This window comes from Balaenoptera physalus, assembly GCF_965194825.1.
Source record: "Balaenoptera physalus genome assembly, chromosome: 13".
Classification (NCBI taxonomy): domain Eukaryota; kingdom Metazoa; phylum Chordata; class Mammalia; order Artiodactyla; family Balaenopteridae; genus Balaenoptera; species Balaenoptera physalus.
The window spans coordinates 945,388-965,519 of NC_138892.1; the positions used below are offsets into that span (position 1 = coordinate 945,388).

The 20,132-nt window shown below is 61.8% G+C and overlaps 1 protein-coding gene and 1 long non-coding RNA gene across 8 annotated transcripts in view; both read left to right on the forward strand.

Annotated features, from left to right (window-relative positions):
* LOC309641544 overlaps positions 1-20,132 on the forward strand; it is an 800,613-nt gene that overhangs the window by 24,909 nt on the left and 755,572 nt on the right. The gene's annotated exons all lie outside the window — the stretch shown is intronic.
* The window catches only part of BRD1 (bromodomain containing 1), a 34,944-nt gene that overhangs the window by 1,209 nt on the left and 13,603 nt on the right, over positions 1-20,132 (forward strand). For 4 of the 7 annotated variants that reach the window (XM_082421601.1, XR_014252675.1, XM_082421602.1 and 1 more), the window contains 6 exons: positions 2,112-3,489; positions 11,223-11,379; positions 16,156-16,287; positions 16,643-16,771; positions 17,116-17,428; positions 18,854-19,114. In XM_082421601.1, coding sequence (XP_082277727.1) covers positions 2,126-3,489; positions 11,223-11,379; positions 16,156-16,287; positions 16,643-16,771; positions 17,116-17,428; positions 18,854-19,114 — 2,356 coding nt within the window. In that variant the 5' untranslated portion in view covers positions 2,112-2,125. Of the gene's footprint in view, positions 1-2,111; positions 3,490-11,222; positions 11,380-16,155; positions 16,288-16,642; positions 16,772-17,115; positions 17,429-18,853; positions 19,115-20,132 lie in introns of those variants that run through there. The other 3 variants (XM_082421600.1, XM_082421603.1, XM_082421605.1) reach the window with 1 other exon arrangement.

The window sequence follows — 20,132 nt, forward strand, 5'->3', positions numbered from 1 at the left end:
GGGCGCTGCGTGCACTCACCTGCGGGCCGGGAGCTGCCTGCCGTCCCGTTCCTGCACGAGGGTGTAAGTGACTTGTCCAAAGCCAGGCGGGAAAGGCACTGATTGAGAAGGTGAGCCGGCCCTGGGTGCCGACTGTCTCTCTCGTGGCCACATGGCTTTTCAAGGTGCATTTATCAGAAGGGTCAGGAGAGGCTGCTGATGGCCTCCTCGTGGGAACGCTTGGGCCAAGTGTGGATGGGGCCCGAGGGCCAGAGATGGGGAAATGATGGGCGGGTGAGGTGGTCTGCAGAGTGACCAGCGCCTTCTTTCTCTGTCACCATCTAGCTTTCAAATTGCGGAGCTGCCATGGCCCTTAAGTGCTGTGCTTCGGGTACTAAGTGTCCAGAGCTTCAGTGCCCTTCGGGAGAGTGTGGGTTTTGAAGGGCCAATTTTGGTTAGCGTTGTTGGTTCTCTGCTTTCGAGGAGAAAATTACACGTTCGCTTTGCATCTGCTGAGTAACCAACTGTCGCTTCTGCCCCACCCCAGTAAGGACCCCTGAAGCTGTGCGCTGTGCCCTGGCGCACCGGCGTCCCCTCCGTGCAGGCTGTGGTGCTGACCGTGGGGGGGCCGTGCCCCTCTCCCCCAGAAGGGATGGCGGGGCCAGGGCTAGCTGGGCAGCGGCTTGGCTGACCGCACAACAGGAGTCCAGGGCTGCGTGGGCCCCTGGAGACCCCTGAGATGCAGGTGAGCGACGGGTTGGCTGCTTATGCTGTTTTCCGTGCTCCTCTTTGTAGGGGATTCCTGTCAAATTTCACGTAAAACGTGGATTTCTGTTTGGCAAAAGAGAAAACCACAATCTGAAGGGTCTGTCTTAAAAAGTGCATTTAGGGTCTGCTGGGATTTCCGCTCAGGTTTGAAAAAGCGAAGTCTGGAGACCAGGTGGGTCGCTGTGCGGGGGCGCCCCGTGCCGGCTCCTCGGGGTCACGTCCAGCGGTGGGCCTTGGGCTCCACCTTGGGATGTTGTCAGCCAGTCTCTTAAATACCACTCTGCCTCCTGTCAGTAAAATGTGGTCGTTTGGAGGGCGGAGGGGTTCTTGTCATCAGTTTCTGAGGTGCCACCCTGCTTGTCAGACAGTGGTCCAGGGTCAGGAGTCATCACACGAGTGAGACCGGTAGTAGACTCGGTCGGTGACAGACGGCAGACGTCTGAAAAGAGCAAATCCTCATAAGTCTCTGTGGCCCAAATTTTGGGCGCCTGAGCCTGTGCTGGCACCTGAGAACGGGGGGGCTGGGGGGGCCTCTGCGGGTGGCGTGGGGGTCTTAGGGTGGTCCTTGCTGTGGCAGGAGCCGGGCCCGGCACCGTGGTCAAGCCAGCAGCTGAGAAGTGCTCCGAGGGGCAGGGCAGGTGGCTGGCCCGTGGGGGGTTTCATGGTGGCCACTCCTGAGACCCTGCAGAGGCTTGGTGGAGGCCTCCCAGGGGTGAAGCCTGCCCCCAGGCCAGTACGGGGCTTGCCCCTTGAGCCCTGGTGTGGTTGGTGGCCCTGTGCCTCAACACGGTTGTGGAGGACGCGTTCGTCGAGAGGATGGACGGGGCTGTGGTCAGGCTGCTGAGGCTTCCGGGCTAGGGGTGCTGATGGGACTGCCACTTCGGGGCTCAGGGCTCTCTCCTGGGCAGCAGTAGGAGGGGGAGCCAGGGGCCAGAGCCTGCCGGGGTCCAGCCCTGTGTGTGCGCTGTCCTGGGCTCAGGGCTGCGACCCCTACTTGTGAGAGATGTGGCAGTCGGCTTGGTGACCTGTGGATCCAAGAAGGTGACCGGCGAACAGTGGGCGTCAGCATTCTGGAAGGACTTGTCATCGTGTGTGCCTCTGGGAGCCCCTCTTCACCGCCTGCCCTCTCCTCTGGTCCCGGGAGTCTCTGGGGAGGGGCAGCCTGGTGGCAACAGGCTGTTGAAGGTTGTTGAGATACCACTGTGAGTCCGGGGACGAGTGATTTTGGAAACCTCAGAGATAGGTTTGCCGGGAGTTTTGTTTCGGTTTAGCACGAGGTGGTCAGGTCTGCGCAAGCGTACCTGGTGGCTTTCGCCTCTCGTGTCCTCTGTGTGGAGTTAACGTGTCCTCTGCGTCCGTTTCAGGGAGTCAGTACCAAATGAGGAGGAAAGGCCGAGGTCATCGCGCTGCAGCGAGGCACCCTTCCTCCCCCGGCAGCACTAAGCACTCCCCCACGCGAGAGACGCTGACCTACGCGCAAGCGCAGAGGATGGTGGAGATCGAGATCGAGGGCCGCCTGCACAGGATCAGTATCTTCGACCCTCTGGAGATCATATTAGAAGATGACCTCACTGCTCAGGAGATGAGCGAGTGCAACAGCAACAAAGAGAACAGCGAGAGGCCGCCCGTGTGCTTAAGAACTAAGCGGCACAAGAACAACAGGGTCAAGAAGAAAAATGAAGCCCCGCCCGGCGCCCACGGCGCCCCCGCCTCGGCCGGCACGCTCCCCGAGCCCACGGTGCGCGTGGTGGAGTACAGCCCGCCGGCGGCGCCCCGGCGGCCGCCCGCGTACTACAAGTTCGTGGAGAAGTCGGCGGCGGAGCTGGACCACGAGGTGGAGTACGACATGGACGAGGAGGACTACGCCTGGCTGGAGATCGTCAACGAGCGGCGCAGGGGCGACTGCGTGGCCGCCGTGTCGCAGAGTGTGTTCGAGTTTCTGATGGACCGCTTCGAGAAGGCGTCGCACTGCGAGAAGCAGAAGCAGGGCGGGCAGCAGTGCCTGATCGACGAGGACGCCGTGTGCTGCGTGTGCATGGACGGCGAGTGCCAGAACAGCAACGCCATCCTCTTCTGCGACATGTGCAACCTGGCGGTGCACCAGGAGTGCTACGGCGTGCCCTACATCCCCGAGGGCCAGTGGCTCTGCCGCCACTGCCTGCAGTCCCGGGCCCGGCCGGCGGACTGCGTGCTCTGCCCCAACAAGGGCGGCGCCTTCAAGAAGACGGACGATGACCGCTGGGGCCACGTGGTGTGCGCCCTGTGGATCCCCGAGGTTGGCTTCGCCAATACCGTGTTCATCGAGCCCATCGACGGCGTGCGGAACATCCCCCCCGCCCGCTGGAAGCTGACGTGCTACCTCTGCAAGCAGAAGGGCGTGGGCGCCTGCATCCAGTGCCACAAGGCCAACTGCTACACCGCCTTCCACGTGACGTGCGCCCAGCGGGCCGGCCTCTACATGAAGATGGAGCCCGTGAAGGAGCTGGCCGGCGGTGCTGCCACCTTCTCCGTCAGGAAGACTGCGTACTGTGACGTCCACACGCCCCCGGGCTGCACCCGGAGGCCCCTGAACATTTACGGTGACGTCGAGGTGAAAAACGGCGTCTGCCGGAAGGAGAGCTCAGCCAAAACGGTCAGGTCCACGTCCAAGGTCAGGAAGAAAGCCAAGAAAGCTAAGAAGACGCTCCGGGAGCCCTGTGCGGCCCTGCCGCCTGTGTGTGCGCCGTACATTCCCCCTCAGAGGTAAGCGTGGTGGGCCCGGGCCTGCTGGGAGGGCGCGCAGGGTCTGACCGCGTGCTGTCTGTGCGGCCCCGACGGTCCTCTCCAAGGTGGCCTCCTTCAGTCTCCGCTTCACGGGAGCATGGATGTTGCAAAAGACTTGAGTCTGTGAGACGGGGAAGTGTGTCTGGTTTCCTCGATGCCCGCGCGGGCCCGCGGCCACACTGACTGCAGGCGCCCCAGTCTGGGGCCCCGCGGCACCCCAGAAGTTGTCATCTTTGACGCAGTAGAACACCGTTCCTCACCCTGCTCCCTCCCCCAGATTCGGGAATCTTGTGGGATATTTAAATTTGTTGGAAACTTAAGCCGCATGGCTGGGTAAGGTTGACCCCGGGGTAGAGATCAGAGTGGGCTGACAGGAGCCACGAGGCGGGAGGTGCTGGCCTCCTTCCTGTCGTGGGACAGGCTTTCTGGTTTTCCCGACTGTTTCTCTCGTGGTGTCAGCATTGCCTGGTCAGTGTTGGGTTCTTTTCTTGGGGCCGTCCACCCCCATCCCTGGACTCGTTTCCTCCTCTGCTTGTTCTTCTTGGTACTGACTTGTTCTTTTTATTTTGTTGTATTTAAGAACGCTCTTGTTTGGAATACGAGGTAAGTGGCTTGATGAATTTCTCACCGGGTGTGGTTTGGGAAAGACTCAAACACTTGCTTGAGCTTTGAGGAAGTAAAGCCCTGTGTGATAGGGCACAGGTCTTTAGAATAGTCTGGTTAAGAAAATAAGGCATCAGGCTGATGGAGGGAAGACGTAAGTGGGTGTCTGCTCCCGAGAGCAGTTCTGGGATGTTGTCAGGTCGTAAGATGTGGTGGGAACTGCTACTAAAGAAGTGTGGCCTTTTTTCCAGAATGAAATTTTTTTGTTTTTACAGAACGGTACCTGTGTTACAGAATCAGTAAATTCAAAGTGAATACAAAGTGCTTATCGTCCCTCTTATCCAGAGAAGGCTTCTGTTAAAATCAAGGTGTCTCTTTGCAAATAAGCCAGTCTCACTTTTAAAAGACAGTTTCACTTGGATTTCTACCTGCAGGTCAAAAAGCATAGGATTTGTATCAAGAGCGTCTATTTAAGAACCGGAAATTTTCAGCTTTACTGAAATTGAAGTAAATGAAACAAAAAATGTGATCTAATAAATTGAAAACCCAGAAGTCTGAGGTGCTGCCTTGTGTGTCCAGCCCCGCCTGGTTCCCTGCCCCAGGGTCTGCCAGCCCGTCCGCAGGAGAAAGCATTTGCGGTTGGGAAACGTGGGCACCTGGGGTCTGAGATGACCCGGTCTGAATGGAGAGGAGGACTTGCTTTGGAGGAGACACTGCAGCTCAGGTGACAGCGCTGCTGGGCCATGCTCCGTCTTGTCCTTTCCTAATTTAGGAACAAACTGTTACTTCGGTTTGGAGCAGACGTAAACGGCGCACCTGGATGAGTGCTCGCGGCCACAGGCTTTGCTGTCAGTGTTGCCCAGAGTTTCCGGGAGATCCTGACATCAGACCACCCTGTGGGGTGTCGGGGCAGGTGCTGGGAGGCCCAGGCTCACAGCCGCTGCTCTTGTCCCGAAGCTGTGGCCTGAGCTGCGGCTGGGCTGGTGGTCCTGTTCTTAGGACCCAGGCGCAGTGGCGTGTAGATGGAGTAAAGCTGGGTGCCCTCCACGGCCTTTGGCTCAGGACCCGTCTAGAGCTGCCACCAGGGTGGCGGGCATTCTGAGCGAGCTTGGGAGCCGGCCCGGGGCAGGGGGGCTGGAAGAGGGGCTTTGGAGATCTAAGAAGAGGAGGATTCCCCTTATTCCCTGCAGAGAGGAAGGAGGGTTGGCTGTGAGAAGGCTGGGGGGGTGTGGCAGGAGCCGTAAGCGCTTTTGTAGTTTGAGTGGTTTACAAGTTTTCAAGTAAGAAAAATAACTCAGATCAACTAATTTTGAGATCATAGTCTGTTCTCAACAAGAGGGAGATGGTTGGTTTAATTCGTTTTATCGTTTAGTGTTTCTGAGCTACAAAGATTGCTTTTCTCGTCTCTCAGCAGTAGACTCCGGAACACAGATGTGGGTGTTCTGAGGCTTCGCCCACCTGTTGGAGGACTCGAGCCTGTGGTCAGGCCGGCTGGCCGGGGCCAGGAGTGGCGCGGGCACGTTGATGGGATGCTGTGCTCTGCCCTGGGTGGGTGGGTTGGGTCTGGCGGGGTCCTCGTGGCTACGCGGTCCCTTTGCCCGTGAGGGTCCAGCCTTTGGCGAGGAAGAGCCGCCCCCGAGCGGCTGTCCCAGTGGCATGGAGCTGTGCCCGCCTGTCTGTGCCTCTCCTCCTGCACCTGTTCTCCAATCAGAATGATTCTTTTCCCAGCCCAGAAGCAACACGTTTAAAGTTGGGAAGATACGAAAAGTCAGGGCTAAAGAAGAGAGGACAGGCCTGTGTTCTCCCACTTCTGGCCTGTGCTCGTGCTGCTCTGTTTCTGTCAAGCGTTGCCGTTTCCTCGAGTAGCTGCTCCTCTGATCGTATCCTCTCTGCTTCGTCCATTTCATCTGCTTCGTGAGGGGAAGGGAGGGGCCCGTGGAGGTGGGCACCGGGGAGGGTCCAGGCCAGGTGAAGGGACTCATGGAGTTGGAGCCTCCTGGGTCCCTTGGGGTAACTAACCTGGTCACTCGGCGCTCTGGTTGCGCTCTGGGTGTCCCGGCGTATCTGGGGAGGAGGGGCCTCGCGGGAGGAGCGTCCGGCCTGGCTTGGCCTGGTGGGTCCTCGTTGACGTTGGTGTGCGGGTTCCTGCCTGTTGAGCTGTTACCGGAGTGCGTGGTCAGGGTGGGGCATCCGCGTCACGGCCCTGTCCCCGTGGGGGCGCCGCTGGGGCGCCAGGTGAGGACGGCTGGAGAGCGGGTGCTTGGGAGCCATTGGGCAGGCAAGTTGAATGCCTGTTGAGCGGAACAGCAAGAAGTTTGCACTTGAGTTTTGTATGTCTCTTTTCATGTTTCTGGCAGTTAAGTTTATTACGTTTTATGGAAGTTCTCACGGGTCATGGCCTGGGGAAATGGGGGAAGCCTTTCAGCCCCTGCAGGTGGGAGCCTGGCTCTGGGCGCCCTGTGCACGTGGGCGCCACCTCTGCTCCGTGGGCACCACCTCTGCTCTGTGGGCGCCGCCGGGCAGCCCTCCCGCCCGCCTGCCCGGGTCCTCGGGGGAGGGCTGTTTAAGGAGCGACTCCTGGAGAGAAGCCTTACAGACCCAGCCAGAAGTCAGAAGTGCGGGTCGTGAAACGCACGCGGTGTGGAGAAGCTGGGCCGCGTGTCCTGCTCCTCCAGGTGTCCTTGCAGGTGTCCCTTCCGGTCACGTCGGGCGAGCCAAGCGGAGGTGGCCTTGGCGGCTCTTGCCACCTGACGGGGGGCCGTGCAGCGTGTTTCCCCGGAGCTGCTCTGAGTGTTCTAGTTCTGACCTTCCTGTGGCCTCGTTGCTTTCCTTGGTTTTGAGCTGGCGAGTGGGGGACTGGCGTCTCGCCGGGCAGGTCCCCCCGTCCGGGCTGCCGGCTCCGGGCTCTGCACCTGCAAGGGCCTTCCTGGGGCGAGGCGGGGAGCGTGGGAGCACAGGGATGGCGCGTCCCAGAGCGGATATGTTTTGACCAGAGAGCTGACGTGAATAAAAGTAAAAAAGAGCGCAGGGGAGGAATCCGGATGCTTCACGATGTGTCTCCGCTGCGTTGCGGGCTCTTCCGACGCGTTTCAGTCTCAGGGATTCCTGTGCGCGTAGGACTGAAGTGAGTGCTGAGAGTGGTGCCGTGGGCCGCGCCCCGTGTCCCTCGGGCGTGTGGACCCCTGGCCCGTGTCCTGCTCGCTTTCCCCCCGCCCCCGGCTCCCTCCTCCTGGTGGGAGCCGTGAGGGCCCTGCCTGGTGGTCTCTGCTGGGACCGGCCCGGCGTCCCCCCCGCCCCCCGCTCAGCAGGCCTGCTGTGCGCACACCTCCCGCAGCCGGGCATCCCGGGCGCACAGAGCAGGCCCGGCCCACGGGGAGGGTCTGCTGAGGTCATGGGATCTGGCAGTTTCTGGTCACGTTCACTGTATCTGCTTCCGCAGAGGTGAGGCGGACATGCATTGAAGTTTTCTTTCATCCTAGCACTTGGAGTCGCTGCCTGGAGTGGATGGTGGGACGGACCTTGGTGCTTTGGGCACCCTTCTCCTCCACGGCACAGAGACCGGCATTGCATCTCGTCTTGTCTTCATTTCAGTTTCAGTTTTTTGTTCAGAAATAACTTCAAATCTATAAAATGTTGCAAAAGTCGAAAAAACCCCCCACCCAAACGCTCTTCACCCAGAGTCCCTTCTTGCTAATAACCCGATTACCATCTTGGAGGTGGTTTCCACGCGCCCCTGCGTGTCTCCCAGGGTGGGGCTGGCCTCCCCTGGAGCCTTCCTGCCTCCAGTCGGGACCAGTCCCGCTCAGCCTCCTTTGATTTGGGCATCCCCAGATCTCTGTGTCTCCTGCGACAGGCCTTCGCGGCTCACAGAGGTGTGCCTGGGACTGCGGGGCCCCTGCGTCCCCACCTGAAGGCAGCGATGTCCCCTGCTCCTTGGTGACCGAGGTGTCACCAGTGCTTCTACCAGTTGATTTCTGCTCTTGATTTTTCTGGCGTCGGATCCGGGGCCTGGGGGCCCCTGGAGGCGACGGCTCCTCTCCACGTGGCCTGTCCCTCTTCTCTTCCTGGCCTTCCTCCCCGCAAGGGCTGGAAGGGAGCCTCCACCTCAGCGGGGTCCTTCTCTCCCCGCCGTCGTGGACCAGGAGGTGTGGTTGTCAGAGGGGTCTGCCCGGTGGGCCTGGGCACTGAGGTGGGCAGCTCGAGAGGGGTTTCTCAGGAAAGGAGGCTCTGCCCAGCTGGCTGTCACTGTCAACCTGCTTAGTAGCCGAGGGGAGGCCCCCGGGGCAGTCGGCCGCCTGGCCTTGGCTGTGGCCGTGGCCATGGGTGCTGGTGAGGTCTGGCTGGGAGGTGTGGATGCGGTCCTGGGGCTCCTGCCTATGGTCCATGCGGTCGGGCAGGGGGCACCCCCGGAGCCAGTGTGGCCCAGAACCACTTCACTCCAGAGGCAGACTCCGGGCTCTTCAGGTCTGGCGGGTGGACTTCACTCCTGTGCCCCGACCTCCGTCCAAGCTGTTTTGAAAGTGTGCGGTGCCCGTTGTGGAGACCCAGCTGGCTAAGAAGGTGTTGAGAAGGGAGGGTGGACCCTGCTCCCCGCAGACGCTGGCGGGGCGGCCCAGGCGCTCCTCCAGGGTCTGTGCATGTCAGGTGGGGATGGCTTTTAATGCCATTTTTCCCTGTTTTTCATGACTTTTATATAAAAACTTTAAAAACAAAAAACTAGATAGTAACATTGATTTATCAAATGTAGCAAGAAAAAAAAACATTAAACGACCACTTGCTTTTGGGACCCCTCCTGTCCCATTAGCCCACCACTGGTCAGTCACAGCAACCACTCGTTGTAAATGGGGGTGGGTTCCTCTGGGGCCTGGTTTTCTGGTTTTCCTGTCCTGGGGGGCTCGCAGTCTGGTGTGGGCTTGGGCGATGCCCTTGAATGCAGTGCCAGCACACCAGAGTCAGTCCCAGCGCCCCCGGAGGTGGGTCTCTCTTTTCACGGGCTCAGCCTGTGGGTGGCACGGGGTTTGGTTGTGCTCATCACGTGTCTTTTCCTCAGCTTATCTTCTCATTCTTTTTTTTGTGGCTGCGTTGGGTCTTTGTTGCTGCGCGTGGGCTTTCTCTCGTTGTGGCGAGCGGGGGCTACTCTTCGTTGCGGTGCACGGGCTTCTCATTGCGGTGGCTTCTCTTGTTGCGGATCACGGGCTCTAGGCGCGCGGGCTTCGGTAGTTGTGGCATGCGGGCTCAGTAGTTGTGGCTCATGGGCTCTAGAGCGCAGGCTTAGTATTTGTGGCGCACGGGCTTAGTTGCTCCGCGGCATGTGGGATCTTCCCGGACCGGGGCTCGAACCCGTGTCCCCTGCATTGACAGGCGGATTCTTAACCACTGCGCCACCAGGGAAGTCCCATTTGTTTCTTTACTAGTCTTTTCAGAGAATAAGGTTCTGGTATTGTTGAGATTTTCTTGTGTGTTCTTGTTTCCTGTTTCATGATTTTTTGCTCTTTGTCTTTTTTCCCCTGGCTTTATTGAGATTTAATTGACACGTGACATTGTAAGTTTAAGGTGTACAGTGCGATGATTCGAGTCACTTATACATTGTGAGTGTTTGCAGGGTAAAGTCAGTTCGCTCATCCTTCACCTGCCATAGTCACTGTTGCTATGGTGGGGAGAACATGAAAGCTCCCCTCAGCAGCTTTGCAGGGTGCTTCGCGGCCTTGGGGGCAGTTGCCGCCACCTGCGTGCGGTCCTGGGACCTTCCTCTCTTGTCTTTTCCTGACTTCTTCAGTTGCGTGCTCAGCACATTACGAGTCAGCCTTTTATCTGTGCTGCCCCATTTGACCGTTGCAATAACTGAGCGCGTGTTAGAACACACGTCTGCGTGTGTAGAGACCCCTGAGCTCTGTGCATTAAGATGCATGCACTTTGCTGCTCCTCTGTTAAGCCGCTGTCAAAAAGGTGAAAACAGCCCCCAACAGAAGGGCGCCTCCGAGGTGCCCAAGGTGAACACAGCCCCGTCCGCAGACGAGGAGCCCTGGGGTCCCCAGTGCCTTCTGCTGGAGCCGTCGTGGGACAGCAGAGATGCTCTGGCCGCCGCTGGCAGGCGTTCCAGCCTTGCCTCTGGTAGCACCGTGTGACCAGGTGTCCCGGGTGGGTGGGCACGCTGGGGCTTGGGCTCTGCGTCTGCCCGGCTGCTCTCGCTGACCCCTGGCCTGTGCTTGGTGTGGAGCTGCCCCCTCGGCGGGTCTCCCCTGGGCACCCCGGGCAGGGCTGCCCTGTGTGGCGCGTGGCCTTTGGCCCCGAGGCTCGAGCCGCAGCCGCTTCTTTAAAGAGAAGGACCGTCGTGGGTCTGGACGCGGCAGAGCCGAGGGTGTCGGCACAGTTCTGTGCACGTCAGGATCGTGATTTTCAAAAAATGTGCTCTTGAAATTCCTTAACTTCTGACCTGAAACGTTGATGTGTGGTGCACAGCGGGGAGGCCTCGTTGTCCTGTCGAGGTTTAGTTCTCGGGCTGCCTCGGTCATCTTCCTGAGGCGTTTCAGCAGCAGGGGTGATGGCAGGGACCGGGAAGCTGTCCCGCTGGCCTCCAAGGGTTTTACGCCGTCTTTGTAACTCGTGCAAGTTACAAATCCTTCACGCTTTGCAGTCCTTGGAAGGGTGGAGTTTCGCAGGCGGCTTGGGGACGCTCACGGGTCGTTTTGGTGAAGGGTAGCCGCCGCCCGCCGCTGCTTCTGCCTCCACTTATGCCATCGCTTTCCCTCTTGAGGGGACCCGGGCGCCACGGCCCCCCACCCCGTGAGAGTGGGCGACTCCGCAGGGTCGGCCACACCTGGTGAAGGTCGGTGCGTGTGGATGCGCGGCTCAGAGAAAGCGGAAACACCCAGGGCCCCACCTGTATTTCTTCTTAGACGTGTGCCCCGAGGGCCGCTGGAGTGACCACGGGTGGACGCAGCCTGCGGGTAGGCGGAGAACCAGGGCGGCGGTGGTGGCCGTGAGGGCGCCACCGCCGAGAGGTGCGGTGGCCGCACGCGGTGTGTTAACAGTGACGCTGCGGTTTCTCGTTTCCACGATGAGCGCGCCCGTGTCTTGCTCTACAGCTAATGAGTTTTTCCGTGTTCTAGATTAAACAGGATTGCGAATCAGGTGGCCATTCAGCGGAAGAAGCAGTTTGTTGAGCGCGCCCACAGCTACTGGCTCCTCAAAAGGCTGTCGAGGAACGGGGCCCCCCTGCTGCGCAGACTGCAGTCCAGCCTGCAGTCCCACAGGAGCTCGCAGCAGGTACGTGCCTCCCCCCCCCCCCCACCGGGCCCCTCAGCCTCTTTCCCGACCCTGCACGCGGGGCTGCCTGCCGGGGGTGGGGCGGCAGGGGACGGGGGCGCCGTGCGGGAGCGATGTAACTCGGGGGCACGCCGAGGGCGACGAGGGCCAAGACGAGTAGGGGGGAGCAGAGAACAAAACCAGACTAGCGCTCACGTCTTAGCGGTTGACCTGCGTTCATAGACCCATTTGGTGTTCTAGAGCGTTTCTCTGAAAGGATGGATTTAGAAAGGAAGAGGTCGACTCTGTGAGATGCCCCAAAACAAACAAGGGTTGGCTGCCTGTTTGTGCTGAGGGGCGCAGCCTCCTAGACGCGGGCGCACTGCGGGGGCCCCTCTCCCGACCGGTTCCTGTTGGATCGCTGTGGCTCCCGCCGCACCCTGAAGGCTCTGCCGTCTGTCCCTGTGCATCCTCAGTCAGGGGGGCCCGGCGCTGCGTCCGGCAGCTGGGTTCCTGGCGTGAAGGGAGCTCCCTCCGCTGAGTTCTGGTCGGGGCAGGACTGCCTGGCAGCTGTGAGGGTCCCCATCCCTGGGGTCCCCACATCGAGGGAATCAGCCGCTGTTTTCTTCCCGGTGTCTCGGGAGTTGCTGCTTCCTGACTCTGCTGTCGCTTCTCCTGGGTCCCGGCGCGAGGCCCGGGCCGAGCGCTGCCCTCTCCACCTCGACACCCCGGCGACGTCCTTCTTAGGGAGCCCCTCCTCTTAATCTTCCCAGTCTTGTGCTGACAGCGTAGGTTGTTTAACGTTACTAACACACTTAGACGCTCAGTTTAACATCTTCTTAAGGCTTTTTGAAATCCAGAGGAACTGTTAAGATCCCGGGCCTCTACGGGGTGGGCCGTGCCCCCAACCCTCCTCCATCTCCGGGAAAGGAGGCACCGCAAGGCTACAGGGTGTGCTTCTCAGACCTGCTGCCCCCGAGGGTGTGCTGATGGGGCCGTCTCTCCCCGGGGGGTCCTGGTGCCCGCAGTGCCATCTGAGTCCCCTCCCCCGAGATGTGGCACAGGCCTCTGTGCAGACCCAGCGCTGCCGCCCTTGTTTGCTGGGGTGGACCTTGCACACCGAGCGGCTCCCTTAACTCTGGGCTGCGGCTTCGGTGGACGTGCGCATAGAGGGGCCGGGAGGTGCCGCGTCCTGAGCCCTGCTGGCCTGCCGGGTGCTTAGCTGTCCTGTGCCCGCCTGCCCGCTCCATCCAGCTTCGGGACTGCTGACTGCTTGGGCTGGGTCGTGCTGCCAACCCTGGCGGCCGGGGGCGCCCGTGCTCACCGGTGGGGGTCTGGCCCCTGGGGCTCATTCTCAACCTTCCGTCACACCCGGGCCTTTGTTAGTGACGCACGGCGTGCCTTTCCCTCCTCCGCGCCGGGCCCAGAGCTGGGGTCTCGGTCAGGGCTGTGTCAAAACACGTGCCCGTGGGCTGGGAGGGCCAGTTGTGGGCTGGGGGACGTTCAGGAGGCCGCAGGGCTGGAACCATGGGGACTGAGGTTGGCTGGCTTGCTTGGGTGCTGTCTCGGGAGCTCCAGGAAAGGGGGGCAGGGGCGGGGGCCCAGAGCCTGCAGGCCTTGGGTGCCAGGAGAGGGTGCTGGGCCTCGGGGTGGCAGGTAAGGCAGCAGGCATCGCAAGATCGGGGCAGTGAGGCAGGATGGAGGCCTCCGTCCTCGCCCGGGTGACGGCAGAGAAATGGGAGACGTGGAGAATGCAGCCCCAGGAGTCTCGTCTCGGGGCCCGGGGGCGAGCAGGGTGAACCGCGCTGGGAGTGGTGGCCTGGGGCCTGTGTGGTTGCCGGTGGGACCTGGGCTGGGTTTGGGGGCAGGAAGCTGGGGGGTTGGGGGGCGTGTGCATGCGAGGGGCCTGCCTGCACCTCAGGGGAGCGGGGGGGCACTCCTGGGGGAGCATGTGCTCTCAGGAGGCCGGCACGAGGGTTCGAGACCAGTTGTGTTCTATCTCCATCCTGCCTCACACGAGGTAAATTTGTAACGACGGGAGGATTCACCCACAGGAAACGGGAAAGGGAAGCGTCAGCTCTCTTGGCGGAAGGAATTGGGAGGAACCACGGAGATCTGGGTCCTATGACTTACACTGAGCCCTGAGGTGTACCTTGGCTTGGCCAGGAGAGGGCTCTGACTGGGTCGTAGAGAGCCCAGCTGTGTGGCCTGTGTGGGCAGGGACACGGACGCGGGGCGGCCTGCCACCTGCCACCCTGGGGACGTGAGCTCCCGCTTCATGGGAAGGACCGGAGGCGGACGGGTGGAAGGGCGGCACCCAACTCCTCTTCCCATCGCGTTCTAGCGAAGGTTGACTTGCGGGGACGTCCGAAACATTAATGTTCCACATGGGACATTCAAGGCTTGGTGTGATTTTTGATGTTTTTTGAAACCTTAAAATTGCTTGGTATTAGGGTTTAGGCTGACTCATTTAGCCCTGAGCCGGGCCCTGGAAGAGGGCAGGCGCAGCAGCCCTTCCCTCCCGTGGCAGCCTTCTGGGTGGGGACAGACAGACAGGTGGAATGAGCTGGCCTGGGGCAGACGAGGCGCCTCGGGTTGTTGGGTGCTGCCTCCTCCGTGGTCTGTTGAGAGCGGGTCCCCTTGGCGGTGACCCTCTCTGGAGCCTGTCCTCCGCCATCCTGCAGCGCCTGCTGGGTGTGAGGGCCTGCGGGTGTGCTGGGGTGGGTGCGGCTGCTGTCTCTCCTGTCCTGCCGTTGAGCGAGCACGCCCACCCGCTCACCCCGATGCGCCCTCTGGCGGGAGAGCGTCCCCTGTCCGCTCTCTGGTGGCTTTAGGACAACACGGTTGTCCTGCTCTGCTGGGGCAGGGCCACTCGCTGTGCGCCTTGCTGCTGCTGGCGTCAGCTTCAGGGGCCGAGGTGGCTGTCCCTCAGGGTCTTAGGCCCTTGGTCACGTCCGGGGAGTCGGGTGGGCGTGCCAGGGCCTCACCCTGCAGAGCTGGCCTGCCCTGTCCCTCCAGCACAGGGTTTTGATCTGACCTAGGTGGTCCTGACCCTGGGGGGGGTCCTGGCCGTCTCCCTTCCAGGCAGTGGCTGTCCTCCCCTCCTTTGTTGGGTGGACCTCGGCTCGATTGCAAGCCGTCCTCTAAGATCCTCTTTGCTGAGAGTTTTTTGGCACCAGAAATGGCTTCATTACCGCCCCAGTTTGTGGAACTTCCCAGGGTTGGTTTTAGGTGAAGTAAGACCACTTGAGCAGAGTCAGAGACTCAAGCCCTTTTGTGCAGAAGAGGCGTGGGCCTCAGTCAGGTCCTGCCAGCAGGTTCCTGCGTGGTGGGGCCGTCGTGTGCGGGGAGAGCGGCCCTTGAGTCCTGCAGCCGGGCGGTGAGCGGGCAGTGAGCACAGCAGATGGGCACCAGGGGCTTGTTGGGACTTACCTGCCTTCCTCTCCCTCAGATCAGCTAAACATCCTTTTAACTGGTGTTTTCAGAGTGTCTATTTCAACTAACGGACGAGATGATTTTCAGATGCTCTTGGGGAATTTGGTTTTCTAACCCACCTTTCAGCGTAGTTACTGGCTTTGTTTATACAGCTGATGTTACTGTTCACTCCTGGTTGATGCCTGAGAATTTCAGGTAACGTAAAAACAAGCCCAGGGGTTGGAATCTGGTGGAGCCTGGAGGACGCCTGGCGGAGGGGAGGCTCAGGCCCGGCCCGCGTCCCCGCACCCGGCCTCCTGGGCCTCGCTCTGCTGTGTTTGCCAGTAGAGCGAGAGGAGAGATGCCTTGCAGCTCGTCGTGGGTCCTTTGCCTTCAGACCCCAAGGTCCCAGCGGGCAGTGTCCGCCCGTGTGTGGCGGCCTCAGGGTTGGTCCTCACCGTTTCCGCCCTCAGGGCAGAGTGCTCCCGGCCGCCAGGTTCAGGGGTCGGACTGGGCTAGGACTGGGATAAGCGTTGGGGGCCGGGACCCCGCCTGCTGGCTGTGCTGTTTCCGCTCTGGCTGGATGTGGGTGGAAACTCGAGGGGCAGAAGGGGCCGGGGAGAGAAGAGGGCCTGAGAGTTGTGCCGTATGTTCCGGCAACAGCGCCGGGCGCTACCTCAGCTGAGGCTGGAAGTGCGTGTGTCGACGACGGCAGCAGGGAAGGGGCGCCCCGTGCATAAAGTCGGACTCGGCTTCGGGGCTGCTGTCATCGGGAGGGCCCCAGACACCCGCTAGGAGCCTTAGTGGGGCTGGCGTGGGAAGGAGGTGGGGAGCCCGACTGCCCCTTCCTCCTGGAGCTGTGGACTCGGCACAGGGTGGGCTGAGCCTGGGCACGTGCGCTTCCTGGTGGTGTCAGGCGCAGGCGGTAGAGGGTGGGCGCCTGGGGCTGGGGATGGGCAGCAGCCCGGACCCTCCGGGAGGGGCGTACTGAGGGCCTCAGCGCCTGCGCAGAAGGCGCCTGGGGCGGGAAGGAAGTGAGGATGTGCGCGTGGGGGGCCGGGCGGCCTGGCTGGGCGAGGGTCTTGGGAGCGCCCTAGCCGAGGCCGCCGGGGGGGCGCGCTGCCCGGGCGGCCAGGTCTCTCCACTGGCACGCCTTGGTCCCCAGCCTTCGCTGCTCCGCGCCATCTCTCCCCGCCAGCGCTGGCCTGGAGGTGGGCTGGCAGGGTGCGCACGCTTGTCCCCAGGAAGGACGTGCGCGGGGCTGAGACGCTGGGGAGGTGGCGCCTGGGCCGGGCGTGCTGTGCTCTGCTTTCTCCTGGGCCGTGGAGCCCTTCCTCGGCGGGTCTGTGCGGGGGACGAGGCCGACTCCATTCCTCTCCTCAGAGAGAAAACGACGAGGAGATTCAAGCTGCCAAAGAGAAGCTGAAGTACTGGCAGCGGCTGCGGCACGACCTGGAGCGCGCGCGCCTGCTCATTGAGCTTCTGCGCAAGCGCGAGAAGCTCAAGCGGGAGCAGGTGAGGCCGCGGGGGCGGGGCGTCCGGGGGCGGGGCGTCCGGGGGCGGGGCTGCAGCCCCGGTCCCCTGGGCCCACAATCCTTGCCCCCTGCCTCCTCCAAGCCGTCCTCCCTGGTGAGGGGTGCAGGCCGGGTGACCGTCACCCTGGGTGCGGGTGGCTTTGGGGCGTGGCACTGACCTCTGTCTGAAAAGAGGCTGGCTGGCGTAGGGCGGTTGGTGTTCAGTGCGGTCCCGGGAAGCACGGGCAGGAAGGGGCGCCGTCGGCCAGGGGGCGGTGGTGAGCCCTTGAGGCAGGAAGCGGCTTCTCGGCGGGAGGGTCCCCTCGGGCCCTGAGACCGCGTGCGCTGGCCCCCAGGTGAAGGTGGAGCAGATGGCCCTGGAGCTGCGGCTGACCCCGCTCACCGTGCTGCTGCGTTCCGTGCTGGACCAGCTGCAGGAGAAGGACCCGGCCCGGATATTTGCGCAGCCAGTGAGCCTGAAGGAGGTGGGTGTCCTCGCCCTCGTGCGTGCTCCCCGTCCTTCCTCACGTCTGCCGTGACCAAAGGGACGGAGAAAGAGCCCTTCCCAGTGCGTGTCTGCCCGGCCCGGGGCCGGGTTCCTGGGTTTGTACTTCAGGGGCCTTGGCTGGGAGGGTCCTTGGAAGGACCCAGGCGTCAGTTGGGTGTGTCTCACTGCTGCCACTTGGTACTGTGTGAGCATTGTGCGTATGTGTGGGTGTGTTCACGTGTATGTGCACGTGTGGCTGCCTTACGTGGCAGGTGTGCTGGTTGTGTAACATGAATGAATCCTGTTTTGTCTGTAAACGGCTGTTTTCTTGCCTGGAATCAGGTTCCGGATTATCTGGATCACATTAAACACCCTATGGACTTTGCCACGATGCGGAAGCGGTTAGAAGCGCAAGGGTACCGGACCCTCGGGGAGCTGGAGGAGGACTTTGACCTCATCGTGGACAACTGCATGAAGTACAACGCCAAGGACACGGTGTTCTACCGGGCGGCCGTGCGGCTGCGCGACCAGGGCGGCGCGGTGCTCCGGCAGGCCAGGCGCCAGGCAGACGGCGTCGGCTTCGAGCAGGCCTCAGGCATGCACCTGCCCGAGCGGCCCCCCGCGGCCCCCCGGCGGCCTTTCTCCTGGGACGACGGTAAGCGTGGCTGTCCGGGGACAGGCGGTGCTCCCCCCGCGGACGCCGCGCGGGTGGGCCCAGGAGAGAGGGGATGGGAGCCACACGCAGATTTGAGGTTTCTTAGTGGCCTCGTGAAAAAGCGGAAAACAGGCGAAACTTATTTTAGTAACGTATTTTTAACCCACTGTGTCTGGGTATGGTGATTTTAACGTGTAAACGACATGAAAATTACAGAGGATTGCCTTCACTGGCTTCTCATTTTCTCTTTGCCGTGTAGTGTGTATTTTACACTCAGCGCATCTCTGTTCAGGGCAGCCACGTTTCAGAGGCCCACTTGAGAGAGACGCGTGGCCCGTGGCCCCGAGCAGGACGGCCTAGGTCGGCCTGATACAGACCAGGAAGCAGTGTAGCCGGGGCCTTGGGCCCACATGGGCCCTGACGGACTTGGGAGGGCGTCTGTGGCCAGAGCAAGGCTGTCGCTGTGCTTGGAAGCGAGCGGGGCGCAGGCACGGGGCCCTCTCCCCGGCGGTGCACTCCTTGCGCCGTGGCCTTGGGGGGCCTGCCGTCTGCTGACTCGTGCGACCGTTGGAAGCTGCTGCCTCGCTACACGGCTCTGCCCCCACAGGAGCCCCGGGCGGGCTGGGGCGCGGGGCCACGGAGGTCGGGCCTTGCAGGAAACGGCCGGGCAGGCCGCCACGAGTGCTTGCGTGTGCCTCGGCGCCCAGGTCTCACTGAGGATAGAATGAGGGATGCGGAGTCTAATCCGCTCCTCCCTCAGCACTGGGGTGGCACGAGGGCGGACCCGACGCCATGGTGAGGCTCCGCAAGTGACGTGCCTTCTGCTTCCGCGAACCTTCTTACCTGCGGGGTTTTGTCGGGATGCTTTCTGCTTTGTTTGCCTATAGCGTCGTCTCGTTCCTCTCATGGGCGAGGCGGTGCTTTAGTGAAAGGTTTGCCTGTGGAGGGAGGTGTGTTCCTTTGTCTGGACGGCCGCGCTGCCGTTTTTGTCCCAGTTTTATCTGCAGGGGCTTCTGTAGACTCCTTTTGTTTCTTAGCCGCTTCTCACTGATTTAAGATAACCTGTGCTTTATGAATTTTGGCGTTTGGCTGAAATGGAAATTGCTAGCGATTTTCGTAGTAAATAGGCCCCAAACTCCAAACTATCTGTGAATCTCGCAGGCCAGCTTTAAAGAAGCCACACGAGAGCCTGGCCCCGAGGCTTGAGCTCAGACACCAGGCGCCCCGCGCAGCCGCCCCGCGCAGCCGCCCCAGGGGGTCCACGCCCCCGGGCCCTTTCGTGGGGTCCTCGCTCGGCGTGGGCGGCTGGTCTCAGCAGCAGGGCTCGGTGTCCCTGGGCGCCGCCCCTGCCCTCGTGGGCGCCGCGCGCAGGTCGGGGCCGGCAGGGTGGTCTGAGGCTTCTGATGGCCGTGCCTCTGCTTCCAGTGGACAGGTTGCTGAACCCGGCCAACAGGGCCCACCTGGTCCTGGAGGAGCAGCTGAGGGAGCTGCTGGACATGCTGGACCTCACGTGCGCCATGAAGTCCAGCGGGTCGCGGAGCAAGCGAGCCAAGCTGCTGAAGAAGGAGATCGCCGTCCTTCGCAACAAGCTGAGCCAGCAGCACAGCCAGCCCCCGGCCGCCGAGTCAGGTACTGCAGGCTTTGAAGAGGACGGTGCTCAGCTGGGGCAGGAGACCGGGGAGGAAGGTAAGCACGCTCGGGGGCGCGGGCCAGGAGCGCTCGGAAACCTCCGGGCAAACGCCAGGCCGTCCGTGCCGTCCGCGCCGCATTTGGGCACTAACAAAGTCTAGGGCGTGGAATGAGATTTTTTTCTCAACTTGGTTCTGGAAAACTATTTCAAGAGCACCGTTTAGATCGTCCACAGCCTTGCCAGGGTCGTTGGAGAGTGACGGGGGGCACGACTGTGTGTCGGGTCAGGAAAGTGGAGCAGAGTCGTTTCACCGGGTGCCTGGTGACCCGCGCGGCTGCGCTCAGCCCTCTCACCGACACGCTCCTGGGAGGGCGGAGGGCCTGGGAGGTGCGAAGGTCCCTCCCGTGCTCCGTCGTGGGCCAAGCGTGTGGGGCACAGGCCTGGGCCGGACGCGCGCCCAGAGGAGCCCCTCCCCGGCAGGACGGGCCGTGGACGCCAGTTCAGCCCTGGCTCTGGGAGGTGCCCTCCAGGGGCTGGAGCTCTAGGGCGGGCCGAGGGCCCTCCCCTCCTGCCCTCCTTGCCTCAGCTGAGGGTCAGCACGTTTCAGGCGGTGACACAGGCCGTGGAGTCAGATTCCCTGCCAACACAGCAGTTGGCAGCTGTTTTACGGTCTTTCTGATTTTTTTCCCCACCGCGTGCAGATAAGAATAACAAAAACGTTAATAAAACCAGACGCCAAGTTGTTTTACAGCTTATCTTTTTAAAAGAACTGTGGTGTGCTGTGGACGGGTGCCAGCCTTGCGGATCTGCCACGTCCTGGCGGTGACCGCGTGTGCTTCTGCATGGGCGCCCGTGAGTGGGCGGTGGGCTGGCGCTGGGCGTCCCTCTGGCCAAGCAGAGTCCTGTGTGTCCCCCTCCTTTCTTATCCAGTTGCCTGAGGCAGCGGTGGGGCAGGAAGGACCTGGAGGCCTGGGCTTTCTCCTCCCTCAGGGAGCGACCCTGAGTTGCTCTGCAGCCTTTTCCTCGCGCTGGCCGCTCTGTGTGCGCGGCTGCGCTGTCAGCTGCAGCCTCTGC